Source organism: Boleophthalmus pectinirostris, unplaced genomic scaffold (assembly GCF_026225935.1).
Source record: "Boleophthalmus pectinirostris isolate CB_2022bp ecotype Guang Dong unplaced genomic scaffold, ASM2622593v1 HiC_scaffold_12, whole genome shotgun sequence".
Taxonomy (NCBI): Eukaryota; Metazoa; Chordata; class Actinopteri; order Gobiiformes; family Gobiidae; genus Boleophthalmus; species Boleophthalmus pectinirostris.
In genome coordinates, this window is record NW_026571018.1 from 16,840,950 (window position 1) to 16,865,739 (window position 24,790).

Here is a 24,790-nt window from a genome sequence, read left to right on the forward strand (position 1 = left end):
ATCATGCTGTAGGACTACGCTGAATGAGTTGGGTGAATCTACTGTAGCTCCAATCAGATGTGGTCCATTCTCACATGTAGTGCATTTTAATATATGGTATGGATTTGCTACAACTTTGATACCAACAGGTTTTTACCATTTGAGCACATTTGCTAAGCCTACAACTTTTATCCAACCAGAGCAGTAAAAAAACATTGACATACATTCCACCAAGAGTAGAGAAGTTATCAGTTACAAATATAGCATACTTTTACATGTTGGCAAAGTCGAAATCAAATGTTAAACCTATCTCTGTAATAGTTAAAAAAGAAAAAAAAAACTAGGTCAGGTGAAAAATTGAAAAAAGAAGTACAAAATATTTAGATATATTCCAACTGCATCTACCTTTTCCTACAGTAGGACCGTTGCATGATTACAAAGCTTGTAATAAAATAATAAAGAGACCACTGTTCCTTTAAGAGTGATCAGGAGCGATTCCATGTTTAGGTTTTGATAATGGGCGTGGCGTGTGGCGCAGTAAATTTCAGGATAAAAGAGTGAAAAGAAAAAAAAAAAGCCCCGATCAAGAGTGTATTTGTGTGAATAACTCATAACAGCATGTCCTCCGGAGAATGGAAGAAAAGGTGCGAGGATGAGTGGGGTCTGGAGGGCGCGCCGATGCCCGACAGCGTGGACTGGAGATCTGTGTATGAAGCCAAACCTTTCAACAGAAACTTACTGAAGAATCCATCTCCCTACGGTACTTTCTAGAGGACATGCAGTGACCACTATGCTATGCACATCTGGATAACTTTTTTTTTTTTTTTTATTGAGTACTGAATGTTCTTAGTTTTGGGGTCATATACTTATGCATGTGTATATAGGCATTTACTGTCAAAAAACATATTATAGACACTTTTAAGTAAAGCTATTAATGCATTTTTTCAATCCTACTATTAGTTGCAGCTTGCATAACTGCTTTAGGCCTACTGGTGGTGAGTGTTACCAGCTGGTAGAAGTCTGAGTTCAACTTGGACCAAACAATTGTCAACTCAATAAACATTGCACTGGCCAGTCCAGCAATGTCTTGAATGAATCCATGTGAAGCAATGTTAACACTGCGAAGCATTTAAAGATCCTGTGTTACCCAAAATGACCCAAATTGTGATCTTTTGGCCATGTTAGAATGTTGTTACCTCATCAAAAACATAACCAGAGTTGTATTTTGTTTCATTCATGCAGGTTTGTGTAGTCCTGCATTATTAGGCTGTCTGCCTTTCCAAAGCTTAAAATGCTCTGATCCACCTTGTGATGTCATGTAGTGGTAGTTTTCAAGTTAACAGCTACCCTTTACCTTTAGTTCAGTAGAAATGGACCATTCCAGATCTGAAATTATCCAAATGATTCTAGTGAAGTTGTGTGGAGTTTATAAACACAATAGAAGGCTTCCTGTATTACCATATGACATCACAAGATGGAACAGAGTATTTTCTGTTTTGAAACAATAACACAGCCTAAATATGCAGGTTGTTTCTGTTTAACATGTGTGAATGAAACAAACCCAACTTCAGATGTATTTTTGATGTGGAAACATTTAAATATAGACTAGAAAATAGTATAATATAGGCCCTTTAACAGCTACATGGAGCAAAGATAGGTGGTCTTCTCAAATGAAATTATAAAATTAAGTAACTATAATGCTGAAAATTTATCCCGCGCACTTGTCTATGTTCACTAAGTCCTCCCTATCTCTCCTTGTGCACAGTGGTTCGTCATGACAGCGGGACAGGTGAAGGGGGCCTGTCTGAAGTGCCTGCTCGCCGGGGCCTCTGTATTCCTGGATTTATTGAAGGTAAGGGAGTACATGGAAGAAATATTCAAGAAAAACACTTGTACCTTTTTATTTTTTGTAGGAGATTTCAGTGACTGGACCACAAGCACAGAGGATATTCCTTCTGACTTGAGTGGAATCCCCAAAGGAGCTGTAGTCTGTGCTGTGCCTAAATATAGGTTGGTTTATTATGACTCAATTAGAAGCCATTCAACATTTAATGAGTGTCTCTATGGGGATAATAAAGTGTATCATAACGACGCACTATGCAATGGAGGAAGAAGTACAGATACCAGAGCAAAAAATACCCAAATAAAAGTAAAAGTATCACATGAAAATATGCACTAAGTAAAAGTATTAAAGTACCTTTGTAAAAATGTACTTGAACTGTAAAAATGAAGAGTAAAAATTAAAGTATTTCCCACAGATTTTGAAATCTAATAAAACTTCAAATGTAGTAGTTTTTAGTTTGATAAATGATGAAGTTTATTCAACAGAAACTTTTTTGTTTTGCTTTGTTTGCTATAAATGTATTAAAAATAAACTTGTCAGCCAATTTAGCAGATAACAAATACTTCCGTCCTGTTCAAAATGTAGTGGAGTAGAAACTAAAGTATACCTGCTCTCAAATGTAGTGAAGTACAAGTAAAACTTGTCCACTTTAAAATGTATTAAAGTAAAGTACAGCTATATAAAATGTATACATAAGTACAGTACTTTATTACTTTTACTTCATTCCATTCCACCACTGGCACTATGTAACTTTTCTGGCGTAGGATCTGCCGACTTCATCATCTGCTTGCCTCATGGAAACGATATTGCTTTGCCTCAAATGTTCCACAGTACAGCATTAAACTTTTCTTTCTCACATTATTCAACTACAGGATTGTTTATTGCTCAGAAATAACTTAAAAACAGGTGTTCTTGCTGTGCTGTTCTTGCTGGTAATCTTCCCAAAGACTTGACCAGTAAATATGCCTGTACAAAGCAATAATATCTCCATAGACATTAACAAGTGGCATGCCCTCCGTCAGAAAAGTGTCTCTCCCAGTGTGTTTAGCCTGATTCATCAGCCTGTTTCACTTCCTAGAAACCATCTGACCTTGCAGTGTTTTCATTCGTGCGGTGAATTAGTTCGCTCAATGGTAGGCAAGTACTTTTTATCATTTAACCAATCGCTGCTATTTGGTAGTCACGTATGTAATGCTTCGCTAATGGGGCTAACTGGTCTATTAAGCTTTTCCCAAATCCTGTAGGAAGAAGGGCAATAACGTCTTTCCCCTTGATGAAATTCACCAAACATTCTCTTTGTTCCGGCTTTAAATCCTCGATCTCGGGAATCATTGACAACACTGAATATATGGCTCTTCTCTGATTGACTGGAGCCCAAACTCACACTTCCAGGGTTTTTGTGAACCGTCTAGTGTGTTCTGATTCCTGACCTAGTTGCTGGAGAGAAATGAAATTGAGCAGAGGCACTAGGTGACGCCAGCCTGGCTAATATTTGTTAGCTTTGTCTATTTCTTTTTTACTGGTAGTTAGTTACCTGTTTGCCATCGGTGTTTTGTTTTGCTCTGTGTAATAAGGCCATAGACTGTATAAATTAATGGATATAGCTAACCCACATGCTGCCATTTCCAAGCAGGAAGTGTTCATGGGGTAGCATCCGGCTCCACTGACTGAAAAATTGTCACCCCTCTCTCTGTAACTGCTGCAGTGAACCTTTTTGGTGTTTTATTTTGCTATTTTGTCCATAAATAAATTCCTAATACCAGTATGTAACTCTGCTCCATATTCCAAATTGAGTGGAGCCGAACGTCACACTCCCTTAGTCCACTTCTTTATACAGTCTATAAATAAGGCCAATCTTTATTCTCCTCTTCTCAGCTGGTATACTATGGAGCAGACTGTGGACTTGAAGGCTGAAGGTCTGTGGGAGGAACTACTTGATGAATTCCAACCTGAGATTTTTATCCAAGAGTGGTGTGTTAATAAACAGAGTATTTCAATATGCACTTTTGATTTCTAAAAGTATATTTTTATTTTTAGGTATGAGGAAAGTTGTCTTCATGAGTTCATATATCAGCTCCATGTGAGGTTACTCGGAGCAGACAAAACTAGTGTCATTGCTGAGCACACATACAACCCCACTGAGGAGCGCGGTGTTTACTCTCGCAATCACAAATGGAAGGAAGTGAGTTTGTGGTCCATTACTGAAGCTTTTGGTCCAGCTTGACCTCACTCATCTCATAATTAACAAATGTGTTTTGTTTCTTTCACACATGTTTAACACACAAACCCTGCATAGTTCTTCTCTCAAATGGAAAACACTCCTCATTGTGATGTTGTGTGGTAATACAGGAAGCTCTCTACTATGTTTTTAAACTTCATATACCTTGACTAATCATTTGGATCATTTTAGCCCTAGAATTGCCAATCTTTACTGAGCAAAAGGCAAAATGTAGCAGTTCATTTGAAAACTACCACTACTTGACATCACAAGGTGGAGCATTTTGAGGTTTGGAGATGTAGACAGACTAACAATAAAGGGTTACCCAAACATGTGAATGAAACAAAACACATCTCCACGTATAATTAGTCATTTGTCCTAATGGTTTCATGCATGTCTTCCTGATAGAAGTTGTCATTTCATACCTGTCATTTCAGTTAACGCATTAAAATTTCAATTGATTATTTTTTCATTATGAATTATATATATTTTTTCATGCTCTATTAAGGCTAGTTAATTTGTATTTATTATAAAACACTACCAAACTCTCTGCTCCCAGAACACACTAACTGTTGTTGTCTCTAATGGCCTGTAGGTGTCGCACGTGTTCTCCGGGTATGGTCCTGGAGTGAGACAAGTTCATTTTTTGCACAGACTGAAGAACCAGTTTCTGAATGGATTTTACACCACAGCATCCAGTGGCAGCTCAGTTATTGTGAGACCAGTTAAATCTCATTGAAAGGTATCAACTGTATTAAAGTCTGGAAGGTACAAAAGTTACACATCCCATACCAAAGACTATAAATCTGTTAAAACTACCTACTAAACCAGCTTTGTGTTTACACCAGGATTTTGACTTTAAAAAAATATTTTATATGCTGTATTAAAAAAAAAACATGTCCTGCATTATTTCAGGTAATAGCAATTTACAAATTATAGACTTTTCTTGCTCAACATTGCATGAACTGTAACTACTCAGACTTGCACTATTAAAATATACGTCCAAAGTATTTTATTGTGTTTTGTGTGTAATTTGAGCATTTATGTTAAGCACATATGGTCAAGTTTTGGAGCGACAACTTTATTAATAATTAGAAATTGCTTCTTACTTTCACTTGTATATATGACAGTGAAATCGGTGTCTTAGTTGAATGTTTAATATGCCAATAATTAAGTCATGAATCTGCGTAGTAGCGATTCAATTGAAGTGCTGCTTTCACGTTTTTCGGAAAAGTCCTTAATGGCTAATCATTTCTTTGAACCTCTTTGCTCTTTAAATATTTTATGGAAATTCAGGAAGCTATTTACCTGTTGCTTCACACCACTGCATCTATTTTAATGCCAAATGTAACTCATGTGGAAAAAAATATTAACAAACTCCGTTACCAATTAGCATATGTCATTTGGTGAACTTTGGGAGGGGTCAGTGAAGCCGGCACGTCACCATCCCCGGTTTGGCTTGGACTCAAGAGCATCAGTGCAGCCAGTGGCCACGGCAATGTGAGGACAACGGGAAAACCCTCCGCTACTGGGTTCAGCGGCGTGGACAGACCAGCCCGGGGGATAGTTAGACACGAGTCGACTCCTCAAGCTTCAGAGGCGATGTCAGTCTGCTTTGGAGCTGTGCCATAAACTGTAAGGTAAGTTTTAAGCAGGTGGGTCTCAGCCAATATGAGTAGTATGAGAGAAAGTCGCGCGTGAAGTTGGTTTCGCTATATTCATCGCTCTCTTCTAAGATTTGCATCAGATAGCCAAACTTGGATTGAATATGTTGAACCATAAAGTAAAGTAGCGTCCAGGTTACATTTTAAATTCTAAATGAGATAATTTTACCAGTTGCTCCTCTAATCCATCTTTGTACGAGCTGCGTGCAGTGTTGCGTAAAAAGTAAAAAGAACCACATGTAGGATGACCTAAGAGCAAAGGCATTTGAATGATCACAATCTGTATCCCGTAATTCTCATATGAAAATAAAATGTTTGCAATTATGTGCAACCACAGCTGCTACCATTGTACGCTAGTTTACTTTAGGTTTTACTAGATTTACATTGGAAAGGTAACTTAAAGTGCTCTTGGATACCAACCAAGAACCCCAGATATCTCCATACAACACAGGACAAAATACATTAATTGCAGCTTAAACTAACCACCTGCCAAGATAATTTGTAACATGGTCAAAGATTATAGAAGTGTCAATTATATGAGGGAAAGTTCTGTTCATGTAGTTTCTGTCAAAGGATGAAAAATTAAGTCTGCTCCCATAGCAAGTAATTCAAAATTAAAATCTTTTGAATTGTCAGAAATCCTCAACAAGGCACCTGCAATGCATTCATTATTTACAAACCCCTGCAATAATAAGTCTAAATTTAAGACTTCAAGGTCGTATAGACCTAGAGTTTTAAGTGTATTGATGTTTTATTTTTTACTTCGGCTTCTGTATTGATTTTATTCTGGGAAAGTTCTCTCATGTTTTCCTCCCTGACATTTCCTGATGAGGCATGAACTTCAGAGCTGACATTTAACTGGCATAAAAGTACCATTTATGTATCATTCATGTAGTAGATTGGCCTTACTGCATTAAAAGTGTTGTTTCCTTAAACTAAAGTGGCCATAAGGATCTGAAACTGCAGTGTAGGAGATACTGTATAGAAGGAAGTGATTATGCTTGTCGTAACATTAACTATAAAAGTATGATTTAATCTTCTAACTAAGTTGTGACGCATTGCAATGCCACAACAAAATATTAAAGATCTTGGAAATAAGCTTGCATAAAAAACTTTTAATGAAATAATTGTTGTTTTGGCAAGGCCTTCATCTTGATCACAGTATTTAAATTTCTATGTGAAAGTCTCATTTTTATTCTTAATTTTCAATTGCTGAAGATCATAACATTGCTAGTTCAGTTAGTAGCTCAGTTAGTGCTCATCCTGTTACACAAAACTAGTTTAGCTTTGAATCCAACTCCTGGCGTAAACATCAATGGTTGCGCGGTCCCACAGATGAATACTGTTGCTGTGTCCTTGAGCAAGACACTTCACCTCCCATTGTCTTGTGTGTTTGACAGTCACAGTCAGCTCTGAGTGCACTGAGGGCAGAAAAGCGCAATATAAATGTGTTCATATACCATTTAGTTTTTGCAATATTGGATGAGTAAGTTAATTCAATTCAGTCAGACTTGGATTTAGACAAACTTTATTGATTCACAGGGGAAATTATTTGGAACACAGCATTTCACACATCAACAATATATTACAATAAAAAAGAACAAAAATATAAAAGGTAATAATAAAAAAAATAGCAAAAATAACAAGAAACTAATGCCAAATAAGGCGTAATTATATAAATGTATATATGCAAGTACAAATGGGCAATTCTATAATTAGTGTTACATTTCATGTCATCTTACAATATTTTGAATTGTACAATTATTTCCTGGAAACAATACTAGTTTTTACTTTGATCCATTAGCCCCTCTGGACAAAATTTTATTATTGCTGTATCCATCATTTTATAGCCTGTAGAGAGCCTTTTTTTGCTTGTCAGCTTTTTGAAATTAAAAGTTTTGCTTAAATTATCAGCCCCAAAATCCATATTTGATTGGAATATTTTGACTTCTATATCCTACATGTTAGACTGATTTTAATGTTTTGAAACTTTTATGCCCGTTACTTGTATATTGAATACTTTCATTATATATCAAATTTTTGTCAGCTGGGTAACGGCTTGGATAATCCCTCATTAAACTGCAATGGTTCACTCTAATGTCACAAACTCAACACCACAGTGAAGCCTCAGCCTTCCTGGAGTGTGATTTTTAAAAAACACAGCTCAAGTTTTACCTGCTTCTTTGGAGGAATCATCCTGTTTTACTGCAAACCCATTTTTTTGGAGAATTGCATTAGATTTTAGATTTGCTAACAGTTATGGAATGAGCTTAATAGCAACAATGGGTCTTGTAATGTGGGAGTAATCTCATGTAGCACAATATCCTAAAAATGTTACAAAATCTCAGCTGGGTAACACATCAACTGGATAATGCTTCCCAGAGACTCAATTAAAAAATCTGAGTTACCTAGTTGACACTGGTGAGATCTGGTAGCAGTTGTTTTTAGGCTTTCAAAGCAGATACATAGATTTTTTTTTAAATTCACATTTCACTAGATTACTACGGAAGCCTTGAGCGGCAAGCGATTAAAAAAGGAGGCTCTATTTTCTAAGATTTACTAATTTATTTTTAATTTTTTTTCTTTGCAGTAACAGCTTTTTTTTTTTTTTTCCAATCACATAAAGAGTAAAAACTCATGAAAAGACTTCGGCCAAAGTGAATACATATACAATTGGGGCAGGTGAGTCTAACATCAGCCTCCCACATTCAAACCCTTTGTCTTACCTAATGAGCTATCCCTCCACTCGTTCGCCAGTGCTGAACTTTGGCGTAAACTTCACATCAACAATAAAAAAACCAACAACACACATTTAGAAGAAATATAGAAATATATTAATACTGAATGAAAAAAAAAGAAGATTAATTGTGACATGCAAGTAATACTACCAATACAGATATTTTTTGGTTGATTCATTTGTGATCTGTATTTTAATCTTGGGATATTTACTAGGGATGTAACAATAAACAAAATATTGTAAGTCTCTTGCTTAAATTAACTGTAATGGCACAGGAGTACCTGAAAATTGAGGGAACTACATAGACCATGATCCTTTGCTCTGTTTCAATGCATACTACATGAAGAAATAATGTTATAAGCCCTTTGAAATCTTAATTATTTGGATTATGACAGAACCAAAGGCTTGTTAAGGCATTTTAAAAGTAAAAAGTAGCATTGCAATATTGTGAAAATATCGTATCAAGTCATTTTGATATTGTTGCATCCCTAGTTAAATTTCTAATGACTTACAGGCCCAATTCCTATTCATTCATAGAATCCATAGTACACATGTTTGCGTATCTAAACCCTGTCTACACTGCTACACAGTCTTCTGAAATGCTAGCAGGCTGCACTTAGTAGCGCTCAGGTAAACCAATGCTTCCACATTGTATGCAGCAGAGACATGTGCGCCATCACAGGTGCCACTGGACAAAGGGCCATACTACACCTCACGTTTCTCTCACGTTTCTCCCCCCGAGATCAATCAGTAAACCTGCACACTCACCCACATGGCCTCCTGAAACCTTTTCATCCCAAGAGCCACAGAAGCCAAGACCTATAGAGCCTTCTCCTTTACCCTGACGCATCCAGATCACTTTCTCCTCCTTTGTCATTAATGTTACACTGATTAAGTCCCCTTCATTGAAACAGGGAGCGTGCGATTACATGCACACACAGTTACGCATGTTTTAGAGTGCATTGCTTTTGTGATCTACAAGTGAGCCAGATCCGCTGCTCCATGTTAAATGTTTTTAGAAAATATTTTTAATGGAGTAATGTCATATCATACTCTGGAACAAAATGTCTGGCAGTTTTAGTACAGAGGCCTGAAGTGCTCAGTGAATCTTGAGCTTTATTCCCTTTAACAATGTTGTAAAATTGTACTGCAAAAAGACAGTTTTAAGCATATATGTTGCCCAGTCGTAGGGAGCACCATGTCCATTGTTGCCTTTTAGATTTTTTTTCTAAATAAAACAATTGGGATGCACAATTCACAAGGAGATATAGTATGGTCCAACTATATGAGCTGTGTTATAATGGCTTTGTTTTATCATTAGTTTACACAGATTTGTATTTTTCACTCATATTTGACGCACCTATCCTGCTGTACTTCCTTATAGTTCTTTGAAAGAGTTAGATTCTGGCCAGCAAAAGAGAATAAGTTCTGCTATTTTGAATAGAAGTCAATTGACCCCATTTCTGCTACTGGGTAATAACACAACAGAATATAAAATATTTATCTACATATGCTTTTTTATGGTATTTAGTATTAATAATATGTCTTTAAAGGTAAAGTTAAGGTACTAGTAAAATTGTATTGTGTTATATATCAATCTTCTACTTCTCTCTATAACCTGTGCCTTTTTTAGACTTTGGGGGTGAAGTGGTCACAGCTTGAACAACAGCACTGACATAAACACAGACCGTAATATTTACTCATCACTCCAGTTAACTCAACAAAGAGAAGTTCTGTTTATTATTTCAATACAGTAAGCTTATTTTTAAAAAATTGTTTATTCATTTAATTTGCGATAGACTGTTGAGCCCGGATGTGTGGGTTGTGCATAGCATAGTATTGAGCAGTCTCCTGTGTGGCTGTGGGAGACTGAGCCTGTTTTGTTTTCATTGACTGCCCCAGCCCTTTGTGTGCCGGCCCGCTGGCTGCCGCTGCACATTAGGTTAACATTTTGCTGTTTAAACTGGAGAGAAAAAACAGCAGCATTCAGTTGGAAATATGGGTTAGTGTTTTGTTGTCTTTCCACTGGACCTGTTACTCTTTAGGTTGCTTCACTGTCCCGTTTGGAGGGGAATCGTTAACTCTGTCTTGATAATAAATCGTAAGCTTTTTGTCTCTCTTCCAAGCATTGTGTCACTATTTCCAGTTGATCTCCAGTGTTATCTTTTCAGATCTCTCAGTTTATCTTTTCAGATTACATATTTTGTATTTTATTAGTATTTTTTAGGCCTACACTGAATATTGCATAATTGCTGTCACCGTCTGGGTCCCTGCCGAAGCTGAGAATACTGCTCCTTCTAAGATGACAGGGCTGCCCGCTGGGCAGAGTGTCTCTGGTAATGGAAACCCTAGGATCTGTCTGCTGTTGTCAGTGCGTCTAACCTCAGTTCATCATGGTCACCTCCAGACCCTTGCAGCCTGACTCTGCTTGTGTGTACCTTTACTGTAGTGCTATTGCTATTTAACATAAGAATGGAGGAAAGTAAAGTTGTAAGGAAATATTCAGTAGAATTAAACACATTGAGCAATGAGAGATGTCAAGTGGATACTGTACCTCAGGGTTAACCTGACAAGGCAAGAGGAGACCTGCTGACCTCTGTAACCACCCCGCGACCTTGACAGGGCCCAGTGAGGTCCAGATATCATGCGGTTTTTAATACTACTATCAGTCTCAGCAAAGGCCTGTTGGGGTCACATCCTGCAGAGCTTAGTTTGTTATGTTGTTCTGTGGTTAGCTAAATGCATTGATACCAAAGCTTAAGTATCAGGTCTAATATGACAATTCTCTTGATTTAACAGTTTTTCATGTTTTTAAAGTACACATATTTTAATGGATCATTTAGTATTTGCACATATGAAATGTGCAGTGTGATTCCCTGTCTGCAGCAGGATAAAGAGTCAATATTCAGAGACAGTGTTTGAAAGTAGATTGCTGGAGGAGCTGGACTGTGTGGCAGTGTGCCCACCGCGCTGTAAGCTAAGCCTGTGTTTAGCCAAGCTTGCACTGCTGCTGTTCAGATTGATGCTAATGTTGACCTGGTGGACACAGAGCAAGCAGAGACTGTATGAGACTAGGTAGGGTTAGCTTTCACCTTCCATATCTCCTACTTGACCAGGCAAAAACCAATTACAAAGTGCAGGGGACTGATTGAGACATTGAGACGTATCACACTTTTTTTTTTTTTCATTAATTGCACTGTCGGTGTTGCATGCAAATTATTGATCATTATTTTAGTGGCCCTTTTTTCATTAAAAAAGTGACATTTTTATTTTTGATTTATAACATATTCTCCTGTTAACATTAATGGCTATCAAAATAGACAGTTTTTCCAATTAACTCTTACAGTTTTATTTGGATATTCATCTAGTTTAGGTAACATATCCAAATGAAATTCAAGAATCAACAGGATTTGTGCATCTATTAGATTTCACTGTTACAGCAGGAAGTATAGTACTTATATGACTGTACAATACACATTAACGCAGTTAATGTCAGGAGCTCTGTAGTTATATTATTCTATTGAAATACCATTGGCACCTTTTGTCGACCAAAATCTTCTGCAGCTCCTCATAACCAATGCTCACAGCACACTCATCCTTTTGTTTTGTGTCATGCATAATGTATAACTCAAATGAAGCTGCAGTGATAGTGATCTAAAAGTGTGTATTGATCTGGATGTCTGTGAGTAAAAGTTGCCTCTAGTTTAATGTTGGTTTTGTGGACTTGGCCTGAACACAAATTGTTTGTAAAACCTGCTACATCTGCATAGTTTAGAGCAGATTGCATAAAAGGTGTAGAGCACATTAGTGGTTTGACCCATTGCCTATCTGCCCGTGCATCTGTCTGCCATGGCCACTGGGATTATCTTTCACTCTGATTCAGCTTCACTGACAAGTGCACATCACGGTGCCAACGCTAGTGTTACTTATTAAAAGGATGTATCTTCTTGCTTTCTTTACTTGCTGCAAACAGAAAGATGGACTTTGACTTCCTGGCTGAATGTGGGTGGAAGTGGTAATTAATTGGTTCGACTACCAACGGAAATCAAGAGTGTGATTTACTTGTCTTTTCTTACACAAAGGTGACTCTGCTGGCCGTGGATTACAGAACTTGACTTCACCGCAGCATATTTGGAGTTTGGTTTAACTGTGTGGAAATACATTAGAATTTCATTACTTATTACGTGAATGATGATTTGATTGCACATTTATATATTATAATCACGTGAAATGTCACTCCACTCACAAATGGCATGTTTTCACATTGGGCTTTATCCTTTAAGTACACTGTACATCTTCTCAGATGACCTCTGCACAGGACACTGGTCTCAAAACGGGACAGTATTTTTCAGATTAAGAGCAACCCAAGATCTAATTGTCTACCTGTGAAATTGATACTTAACTGTTAATGGTTTAATTGTGCATTGGAGTTACCATACTGGAAAGGTGATATTGGTTGATCTAAAAGCAGGTTTATGTTAAAGCTTGCTATGAATGCACACTGCACATTGCACATCTTCACTCTAATTCCACAGCGGAAATAATTAATTACAAAAAGAGGCATGGTTCCTAAGTGCTTTCTTCGAAAGTGTTCATGTAAGTACCACTGAGAAATACAGTAGCTGTATAAATGATAATGTAAATGTATTGCGCTAGACTACATCACCCCTTATCCCAACTACAGGGTACAAGCAGGAAACCGTAACCTGTTAAAGGTGTTAACTCCCTTTTTTGCTGGCACTCCTATCAGGGTAAGCCTATCCCAGGCAATCACTTATCTGTGGTGCTGACAGATCGTGGCTGTGTCACAGACAGTAATAGGAGAAGAGCTGTCAGCCAGCTCACTGTTCGTATGCGCTAAGTGGCAATAGAGACCACAGTCCCATCAACACCTAAGCCCCTCCCACCTGTGAGCCTGCGCAGTGAAGGGCGCCCTGCTCAAAGCACCCAGCTCAAAGACCTCAGTGTGTTTCAAACAGTGTGTGGAGTGTGAAGTGTGGTGCATTTTATAAGATGCAAGAAAAAAATGAAGAGAAACAATAAAGGGGTTTTACTAAGAGACAGACTTTAAAATAATGTCCTCCTCTGTTTATTCCATCTGGTTATTCTTCTAAGTGGATAGTGCGCTGTCAGTTCATCTTGTTTAAATGATGTTTTGTGTCTAGGAGCCATTAAGGAGGAAATATCCTATAACTATATTTAGATGAATGCATTAATGAATAATGTATTCCTCCACTCTTCCACCACAGACTTTTGATTTGCCTCTACATGTTTGTTTTCCTCTCAGGCTTTAATCCTGTGGTTCCATCTTGCTGTTGACCATATTATGCTGTTTAATGTGCATATTCATATTTTAGATAAATAGATAGATATTAACAATGCATCCCTAAAACAGTCATGTTGATGCTATTATCTCTTTACTAAGACCAAGTAAGTTATTTTTGGTGCTGCCATCCTCTTAGAGCAGCCTGGTGTAACATGGCCCGCTGTCTGAGGCCGTGGTAACCATAGCAGACCTTGGAAAGTGAAATGCGACACTGTGGACCTCTGGGCTGTGTTTCTGAATCACAACTCCATAATGAGCTGGCAGAGCTCAGGCACCATCAAAGATGCAGCACCGAGTATCTGTTTCAGTCCACAATGTACAACAGTGGAGTGTCACCTGTACAGAGGAGTGGAGGTGATGGGTTCTGAGAGAGAGGACCCAGAGCTTTCATTGAACTGCAGTGCACTGGAGCATGACACAGCCCACCTGCTCACGGGACCCCACAACAACAACAACAAATCCATATCTTTCGATCTATTCTTTATTGACTCTGGCTAATTACATGCAACTATTTTATAGAACTAGTAATCAGACTTAAACACTGATTTCATGAAATGAATAATGAACTCTTGCAGGCTGACAGCTGACACCCCTACACACACTTCTTGAGTTTTGGAAGTAAAACTCACATATTTTTCCCCATAAACTTTGAAACTGTAATAATATTCAGTGAAGATGAGACAAGATAAATCAGCAATAGATGAATTTCCTTTCATTGGGATAATATCCGTTTGGAGTTTAATTAACCAGAACCAGAAGCCACAAGACGAGACACAAGATTCGGTGAATGAGATTTTGACATGATTTATAAGCTCCATTTTCATTTTTCAAAAAGTTTATGGGGAAAATGAATGGTTAATTTACTTCTAGAATGATGTTGATGTCGTTTATGCTTTGCTGGTTTAACATGGTGCCTCATTTGTGTTGCTTCCAGGAATCTCTTCCCAGTGTCTGACCGCTCACTCTGCACTGATCACCATGAGATTCTTCATCGGCCTTCTCTGCCTCCTCTTCCTCCTCCCTCTCCCCTGCACCTCCATGAAGCCACAGATTGTGGAGAGAGCCTCTGGTCCCCCACAGTCTCAGCCTTTGGGGAACACTTCAGGCCCAGGCAAACGGAACTGCGCTGGCAAAGTGGTGTGTAAACCTGGGATCCTGCTCCCTGTTTGGATGCCACTCAACCCTCCAGTGGGGGAGCAGGCAGGGAGGGCTATAGTTTACTTCCTCAGTCTCATGTACATCTTCCTGGGTGTATCCATTATTGCGGACCGCTTTATGGCTTCTATAGAAGTCATCACCTCTCAGGTATACAATTGAATTTATCTGTCATTTTTGCATGATTTTATTTTAAATGAGTACTATTTAACCTTTCTGATGATTGTTTGCCATCTGTTTGTCTGATTTATAATTATAACTATACTTTTTTTTTTATAATCATCCGTGATTGATTTCTAAAGAAAAGCATGCATGCCTCTCCCACATATCTGACCTGTAACATGGCTTGATTGTATCACAACATTCTCTCCATGAAACAAAAAAAATAAAATTTAATGCTATACTATGGAACATTCCAGGCAAAACAATAACATTTCCAGACAAGCAGGTGGCATGACCTCCACCAGAAAAGTTACGTAATGCAGCTTTAAAAGTCCTCATATACTGTACGTAACAAATATTTTATAGGAAAAGGAGGTGACTATTACAAAACCCAATGGGGAAACTACAGTCACTACAGTGCGCATTTGGAACGAGACTGTGTCCAACCTCACATTAATGGCTCTGGGCTCGTCTGCACCAGAGATCCTGCTGTCTGTCATTGAGGTAGGAGGAGTGCTGAGTAAATGATGTAGTTGTTATTACTTGTTACCACATCTTAATTAGCCTTGATAAAGCATGAAGACTCAATTCATAATGAACAGTTTATTAGGAATGACTGAGGCTTAGTAACTACTTAATCAATACCCCAAACCTACTAAGCCTTATCAGTAACCATGTGTGTATCATTTTGTTGTTGTACTGTTTCTTAAGACCACATTGTTAAAGGTCCTATATTACACTCAATGGATTCTTATGAGATTTTAGTCATGTTATAATGTTGTAACCCAGGGGTGTCAAACTAATTTTGGTCCAGGGGCCGTATCCAACCTACTTTAATCCCAAAGGGATTAAAGTAGCATATATAGAAAGCATATATAGAAAGCATATATATCCCAAAAAAAGTGATAAGTTCAAATATTTGTGCAGAGAAATGCAAATCTATTACAGAAATCTTTATTAATTGATGAACTCTTTCTTTTACAAAATATTATAATATTATGAACAACCTGAAACTTTAAGAAAAATGCAATTTCAACACAATGTTTTAACTTTAACTTGTATGTAAATAGGAATAAGTCAATTTTTCTTGGAAAATCCTGTACTCTGTGTCCATTTTTCTCATTTTTGACATTTTGCTGATGAGGGTGTCAGGGTCAACTGTCAAAACGATTGTCCTTTAAGAGCGTTTGGAAAGAGACAAGTCTTCATTTGTGCTGCTCTGGTGGGAGGGGCCACGCACAGAGGCGCTGGAGACGCTGCTATGCTAAACGGCACAAAAAATTACCAATATTTTAATAGAAAATATAATTAAAATATTCTAGTAGAAAATCAGACAATGGCCAGAGTAAAGGTCTTGGTGGGCCGAATCCGGTCCCCAGGCCTTATGTTTGACACCCCTGTCTCATCAAAACAATGTGTCTGAGTAACATGTTTGAGTAATCTTTTATTATTAGTCTGTGTCTACTTCGCCAAAGCTCAAAATGCTCAGTTCCACCTTCTGATGTCATGAAGAGGTAGTTTTCCTTTTACCTTTTGTTCAGTGGAGAGCGGCAATTCCAGGGCTGAAATTGTCCATATTATTCTAGGTGTATGGAATTTATAAACACAGTTGAGAGATTCTTGTATTGCCACATGACATCACAAAGTGGAACAGTGCGTTTTCCGTTTGAGAGAAGAACTCAGCGTAAGTATGCAGGATTTGTGTGTTAAACATGTGTGAATGAAAAAAAAACACAACTCCAGATATATTTTCGTTTAGCAAACATCATTATAACTTAGATTAGACAATACCATAGAGATGGGAGAAAACATGTTGATAAAATGTTGCATTATGTGGCAGTAGGTAGAAGAATATAAAATGCACTGTTGAATACATTTAATAACTCACCAGAAATTAGTTACTGAGCCTGAATAATTTAAAATTAAATATTCTTCATGCTTTATTAAAGCTGTAGTAGTGTAGTTATTATAAAGTATTTATATATTATTTAAACATTTAATTTAAGATCTGCAAAATTAATGTTGCTTTCTTGTTTCTTAGGTGTGTGGGCATAACTTTGATGCAGGAGAGCTCGGGCCTGGCACCATAGTCGGCAGTGCAGCCTTTAATATGTTTGTGATTATTGGTATTTGTGTGTGGGTGATCCCAGTTGGAGAATCTCGCAAAATTAAGCACCTACGTGTGTTTTTTATCACGTCTTTTTGGAGTATCTTTGCATATATTTGGCTTTATCTCATTCTGGCTGTCATCTCACCTGGGATTGTAGAGGTATGTGTTTCCAGGTTAACAGGTTGTAATGTTGTTCTAATTATTATTTGGTTTAGTGGGATAGTGCCTTTAGTAAATACTTGTCATACTTTTATCAGTTAAGTGAAAAAAGTTGTAAAGTAAAGTAAAGTAAAATACAGGAAGAAGTAGCGTTTTAAAAAGGAATACATTTTAATCAAATTTAACCCAACATTTTTGAGCAAGGAACAATTGATTTCACAAAACGTAGGCAAAAGAATCAATTTATTTTTAGTAGACTAATCATAACTATTATGTCATTTGGACAAGTTCCCTTGTTAACATTAAGGCTGCTAGATAACAGGTATTGAATTACCTCTACATATGTCATATCTGCTGCTCGTGTCTAACCATGAAATATAATGCTAAATTTCACCAAAATAAAAATATAAACTAGACAAAACTAGACAAGATTTTCAATAAAACCCAAATATAATGATGCTAACCATGTTTTAATGAAATAGTGAGTGAAAGAGTAGTTAAACCTGTCCTATGCACTTTAAACTGTAATCTCTAATCCACTAATGATTGTCTTGTATTCTGCAGGTCTGGGAGGCCATAGTTACACTGTGTTACTTCCCCGTGTGTGTGATCTTGGCGTGGATTGCCGACCGTAGACTACTTTTTTACAAATACATGCATAAACGTTACCGCGCCGACAAGCGACATGGCATTGTAGTGGAAATGGAGGGCGATTTGGCACCCAAAGGTGTTGATGTGATCATGGATGGAAAATTCTGTGACCCTGGAAACTCCTCCAGTGTGACAGTCTCTGTGCAGACAGGAAATGAATTAGATCAGAACAAAGATGAGGTAAATGCATGACTTGGAAAACCACATTTTATATTTGATCTGCTGGTCAGCATAATTTGATCTACTGGTCAGCATGATTTCTAGATTTTAATTTAACTTTTAGTTTTGAGAATATATTATGTAGACAGGCTTACAATTTAACATTCAGTAAAGGATTTGATTCAACACACTATTATTTTCCATAAACTTGAGACCTAAAAACTACCACACACAGCCCATAAATGATACTTGTAAAGTTCTATATTTGAAATGAAGGAAATATTAGACTTGAATGTGCCCCAGGACGGGTTTGAATGGCAAAAGTCTAGACACCCGCTATCTTAATAGTCTCTAGACAAATCTGTAGGATATTTCATGATACTAATGAAAACATATAAGATAATACAACACAATATTTATAATGTAGCCTACTTTTGATTCTGGATTCTTGTTGGCAGGTAGTCCGAATCCTGAAGGACTTGAAGGAGAAACACCCTGACAAAGACATAGATCAGTTAATTGAAATGGCCAACTACTCGGCTCTGGTTCATCAGAAGAAGAGCCGTGCCTTCTACCGCGTGCAGGCCACTCGCATGATGATCGGTGCGGGGAACATTCTAAGGAAACACGCGGCAGACCACGCGCGGCGCAATGCTGCAGCCACAGAGGCCGACCTGGCCACATGCTCACACATCTGCTTTGAGAATGCCCAATACCAGTGCACAGAGAACTGTGGACAGCTCAGCCTCTGGGTGGTCCTGGAAGGAGGCACTGGACAGAACACCTTCCTTGTTGATTATTGCACTGAAAATGGCTCTGCAAATGCTGGGGCCGACTATGAGTTTGCTGAAGGCACCCTCCTGTTTAAACCAGGGGAAACCCGAAAAGAGATCAAGGTAGAGAGTCATATTGTATAAATATGCTGCATACTAATTTTCCCCAACATTATTTACATGATTGTGGATATAAAATATGTTCATCTGTGTACCTACAGGTGGGAATACTAGATGATGACATCTTTGAGGAGGATGAGCACTTCTTTGTGCGTCTCCAGAACCTGCGCTTAGACGACGGGGGCTCAGAGGGTTTAGGGTCTCCTCCAAAGGGTCGCCTGGCAGAGCCTCACGTGGCAACCATCACCATCTTAGATGATGACCACGCTGGCATCTTCAGCTTTGGGCAGCAGGTGCTGAGGGTCAGTGAGAGCACAGGGATCCTCACAGTGACTGTAGCCAGAAACTCTGGCTCCAGGGGGACTGTGTCTGTGCCCTTCCACACAGAGGACGGTACAGCGAAGGCCGGAGTGGACTACGAGGAGACCAAAGGAGAACTGGAGTTCCCCAATGAACAGACCACGTGAGTCCTGTCAGATTTGTGTGAAGTTATGGTTTTCTTGTTAGTCATTTACATTAAATTGATCAAATTTCAATTACCATTATGATAGTGATAGATTATCATTATTGCCCTAATTGATTGTAATTTAGATGATTAACTTTTAAGTGCAGTCAGTGTGCACATACATGTTACATTTCTATTTGTAGAGTACTGTCTGTATTTCAGTGAGGGGTACATCACCTTCCATTCATCTGTTTGTTCTTTTCAATTTAGGTGCACAGGGGCCCCACCTTTTCTCTAAGCAAATAATATTTTAAATAATTGTTATTATTTTTTTCCATAAACATACAGCCCTGTGTATAGGGGGTGCATCATGGGGCAGCTCTGGCCTCCCTTGAATATATGAGAGCTTTTTGTCAGCAGGTGAATTAGCTGCTGACTTGACTCTAAGATAATCCCCCTTTGTGGTCAGGTGTGGGAACCACTGGCCCACATGGATTCTGTCAGATCCTTTTACCATTAAAATTTCAGCTCATATAAGGTGTGTGTGTGTACATGGACTAATTGTGCACTTAAGGAAATGTCTGTTATGTAACAGGTCAGACCTTTCCTGTTTTTTATGTTGCTTTCTAGATATTAAAACAAGTGTGTTGCACTCAATTGTTTTAAGAATTTATAAGGGACATTTTCTATTTATTGATTAGATTTTTATTGAATATGCTCATAATAATTAGTGGCATCGCCATACAACATTCACAAACCTGGTTAAATAGTCCAATTATTTTAACTGAACATGCTGATAAGAAGAGGAGCCAAATGTTTAGTACTGAATTATTTAAATCTCATGAATTATTTAGGTCACTGTTGCTGTTTCTTGTAGCACTTAATGCCATGTTTGCTGTCTAAATACAAATCAGTGTGTAAATGCTTGTTTGTTTTTTCATGCTTGCATATTTCCAGTCAAACACTTCAGGTGCACATCATAAATGTGTCCGAGTACGAGAAGCAGGAAAACTTTTTCATTGTGTTGGAGGAACCCAAATGGCTGAAACGTGGTATTTCGGGTGAGTTCATGCATAATTCAAGTTTTAGATCATATAGATAATATGTATTTATAATAGATGTGTCATAGCATGTTAAGTAATGAGGGTGTCTTTACACTAGCATAGTACAGAACTGCGCACGACAGGTACAGTAGGTGGCTTAAGATCAAGTATCAAAACAATAACTCCAGTAACACAGCAACACATGAGCCCCAAGTGTAACACAAGATTTGACTCCTCCCTCTGTTGGCCCCGTCACTTTATTGCTTTAGTATGGCCCTTAGTATTTATCATTAAAGAAACTGTAAGTAAATTGTTATTATTTTTTTTAATTAATATCATTATATCGTTATATCATTATGAGGTATGTATAAACCAAAACATGGTATATACTCAGTCCACAACGCCTGAAACTATCTAAACCAAACAGTAACATAAGATGAAGTAGTAGGCTACTCACTACTACACTATATTTTTCATGGTATAATTCTCTTTAACTTAATACTTATCACTTGAAATAAAAGGAATAAGTACATGTTAACTTAAAAACTGTAAATTGTATTTTGTATTTTGTATTTGTTCATAGCCTTGCTGCTGAACCAGGGTAAGAAAGTATGATTTTGCTACAACACACTGCTGACTGTTGCATGGATTTCTTCTCTACTACTCTACTACTAAAACACTTCATTTGTAATTTGAAGAAATATGTTTTCTTTGGTTTGTTCTTTTGGTTTGATGTGTATTCAAATAGCATTCAGAAGAGACTCTGCTACTAAATGCTGTATTGTGTATTTAACATCAGACATTGCATAACTACATGAGCATGCTGTCTTGGCAATAACAGTACCTTTGCTTGTTTGTTCACATTATCTCTCCTTGTCTTACTTCAGTTGGATTTACAGAATATTTCAAACTGTCTGTTGACAGGTAACCCAACCCCTGAAGAGGAAGAGGCCAGGAGGATTTCTGAAATGGGCAAACCCATTTTAGGAGAGCATAGTAGACTTGAAATTATCATCGAGGAGTCTTGTGAATTTAAGGTATTTGTGGTGTTCATTATTAAAATGTTTTTAATGATTTCTGGGTATAAATATGTAAAATGTATGCATCTAAAACATGTGTTTGTTTGGTTTGTAATCATTTTGCATCAGACTCCAAACGGAGTAATAGACCAGGTAACAGTGTTTGGAATGCTGTGTGTGCATGTTACGTCTGCTACTTCTGCCTTACTTCGCTGCAAACTGTTTTCAGAGAATTCAATTAGACATGGCTAGAGGATTGATAAGGATTTCCATAATGCATTTACGAGGTCTCTGTTTCAACAGAACACTGTGGATAAACTTATAAAAGACACTAATCTAGCAGATGTGCTTGGGACGCATTCTTGGAGAGAGCAGTTCATTGAAGCAGTAACTGTCAGTGCAGGTTGGTATGATTAATAGTTATATTAATTAGTAATCATATTCGTCTTTTTTTTATTCAAAACTAAACAAACCCATGTTTTGCTTTTAATAGGGGATGAAGAGGAAGGAGAGGAGCAGCGAGTGCCGTCCTGCTTTGATTATTTCATGCACATTTTGTGTCTTTTTTGGAAGATTCTGTTTGCTTTTGTTCCTCCAACTGAATACTGGAATGGTTGGGCGTGCTTCATCGTGTCCATCAGTGTCATTGGTTTATTAACAGCCATTATCGGAGACTTGGCCTCTCATTTTGGATGCACTGTAGGCCTCAGGGACAGTGTCACTGCAGTGGTGTTTGTTGCTTTGGGGACCTCACTTCCTGGTGAGTTTCTACTGTTTGGAATGAACAGATATTTACGACATAGCTTTGTATTACTTATGATGTTTTCTCCTAGATACATTTGCCAGTAAAGTAGCGGCCACTCAAGACCAGTATGCTGATGCTTCGGTGGGAAACGTGACTGGAAGTAATGCCGTTAATGTGTTCTTGGGAATCGGAGTGGCCTGGTCTATAGCAGCTGTATACTGGGAGATCAAGGGGAAGGCCTTTTATGTGGATCCTGGCTCCCTCGCCTTCTCTGTCACATTATTCACTATCTTTGCATTCTTCAGTATGGGACTGTTGATGTTACGCCGCAGGCCATCCATAGGTGGCGAACTAGGAGGACCTAAGATTCCCAAAATCCTCACAACACTACTTTTGTTTGGATTGTGGTTCTTGTATGTTCTCTTCTCCAGCTTGGAGGCCTACTGCCATATTCAAGGCTTCTGAGGAAACACAGTTGAGTACTGTAACTGTCGACGGACACTGATACACATGTGCAGGACATTAATGTAACCTGCCTAAACTGTCAGTGGAGAAGAAATCTAACGCTTCAAATGCTGCCATGGTTTTCTTAAAGAGACATGCATGTCTGCACTGCAGGCGAGCTCAAGTCAGCTGGAGAATGTAATGTTTTTATACAGTCTGTCCATCTACTGAATGCTATTGTGTCACAGGAAACAAGCAACATTATAAAGACAATTACAGGTGCTAGTCAGTCAGTACCAAAACACTATAATGACATTGTTCTGTTAGCATTTGATTTTTTTAAAAGGCAACTACTATTTGTATGATTATTACACATACAGTAAAACATTATTTATTTCATCACACTTTAATGACAGTTATTAAATGTATAAATGATAATAAGAAATACAACAATTTTATAGATAATCAGTAAATATAACTGCTCTGTATTCATTTGAATCCCTTTGCATGTTTACCTCTATTTAGTATGTGATGGATTTGGTCTAATGGAAACCCTTGTCCCTGTAATTCATTGTTGCATCGGTGTCTGCTGTCTCCACAGTCATAGAACCTCAACTGGAATCAGGTTTGGAGCTTTGAGTCTGCCATTTTAAACAATAGCCATAATCCATCAGTAGCAAACGTTTTGCTAAATGATTAAATCAGAGGCATTTGTCAAAAGACTTGAGTGACATTGTACCACAGAAACACAATCATTGAGACAAATTGTGGGGAGTAGGTTTCCAGTTAGTTTAATTTTCAACTGTGAGGGCATGCTCATGCACACAAACAACAAATCAAATTAGGATTAAAGTAGAACTAAATCCAGAACTACACCAGGACTAAACCGAGCTCAAACAAGGACCAAACCAGGACAAGTGATTGAGTAAACTTTAAGTTTGAATAGAATTACCGACAGTAATTGAACAATTGCACCTTCACCTATTTTAAGCACCTGAATATGGAAGGCTGCAATGTACAATGAATGGCATAAAAATACAAACTTACCTCTTATTTATTACTTTATTTTTAAAGATTCACTTCATGTAGCTCTCCTGTATTTAAGACACAAATAGAAATGCCATTGCCCTAGTGTCCTCTATTTTTGGACAATTCTTAACTTTGTTATAGTATAATAATGTAATTTTGTGTAAGTGGGAAATTGACTAAAATATCTACAAGTAATCTGCTAAGATTACTGCACCTCAGTGTTATCTTCACAGCCCGTTGATCATTTACCCTATTGTGTATGAAAATATTTAAATGAAATTCTTTCCAGAAATCATGAAGTGTGAGAAGACAAAGTTCAAAGTCATGTTTATTGATGCTGTACTGTCTTTGTAAAAAAATGCACTGTATATTGTGGCAAGTATATAGATTTATTATATTCAGTTGTAAAGTATCAATACAATCAAATGTAAACTTACTGTGTCTTCTTTTGCACTTACGTATTTTTAACAGTTTTATGGTATTATAATTATGAATTGGACCTGGTCCGTGACTGTAACAATAAAACAATGAATGAACCCTGTCTAAAAGTTTAGAGATAGGCCTGTCATATTTAGGAAAACAATTCTACATCTAGACCAATTCTCTACAAAGTGAAGATATTTCTGGACACAGATTCTAAAGAAATCTGATTTATATTGGCACCACTTTCTGATCGTTATTGTGAAAAAAATTTATACAATGTCCCTTTATTTGTTTAACTGCCAGTTTTCTCATGTGGAAAGACCATATACGTTGTCAGAACTGGCCCAGTAATTACATAGATATTAACAATAAACAAGGTCAACAAATCTACAATAGGATAGCCAGATACTAAAATCTTGTAACGTGCGTTGTCAGCTTAACTGGAATGCTTAGTTCAAAACTTAAGGAGCAGAGGTGTTGTCAATTAACAGGGAAGCCAAGGTTAGAGTGCCAGAGCCTGCTGAAATGTGCCAAGTGTTTTTGTGGCGACTCATAAACATGAACAAAAGTAATAATGAGTTTTATG

The 24,790-nt window shown here is 37.6% G+C and overlaps 2 protein-coding genes across 3 annotated transcripts; both read left to right on the plus strand.

The window, feature by feature from the left end:
- The first annotated feature begins 22 nt into the window (after positions 1–22).
- LOC110169009 (F-box only protein 50-like) lies at positions 23–5,039 on the plus strand. The gene is made up of 6 exons (XM_020934508.2): positions 23–739; positions 1,745–1,831; positions 1,893–1,989; positions 3,698–3,793; positions 3,860–4,004; positions 4,636–5,039. Exons 1-6 carry the CDS (start codon positions 598–600, stop codon positions 4,777–4,779), a joined length of 711 nt encoding a protein of 236 aa, XP_020790167.1. The 5' UTR covers positions 23–597; the 3' UTR covers positions 4,780–5,039.
- A 497-nt stretch (positions 5,040–5,536) lies between these two features.
- On the plus strand, positions 5,537–24,217 carry LOC110169045 (sodium/calcium exchanger 2-like). Of its 2 annotated transcripts, XM_055148823.1 has the most exons (13): positions 5,537–5,680; positions 14,702–15,072; positions 15,451–15,588; positions 17,126–17,353; positions 17,918–18,184; positions 18,622–19,059; positions 19,158–19,519; positions 20,459–20,562; positions 21,128–21,145; positions 21,469–21,581; positions 21,867–21,966; positions 22,057–22,323; positions 22,397–24,217. In XM_055148823.1, exons 2-13 carry the CDS (start codon positions 14,746–14,748, stop codon positions 22,771–22,773), a joined length of 2,739 nt encoding a protein of 912 aa, XP_055004798.1. In that variant the 5' UTR covers positions 5,537–5,680; positions 14,702–14,745; the 3' UTR covers positions 22,774–24,217. The 2 variants fall into 2 exon arrangements, with proteins under 2 accessions (XP_055004798.1, XP_020790205.1); XM_020934546.2 differs by lacking the exon at positions 21,128–21,145.
- The last annotated feature ends 573 nt before the right edge of the window (positions 24,218–24,790 follow it).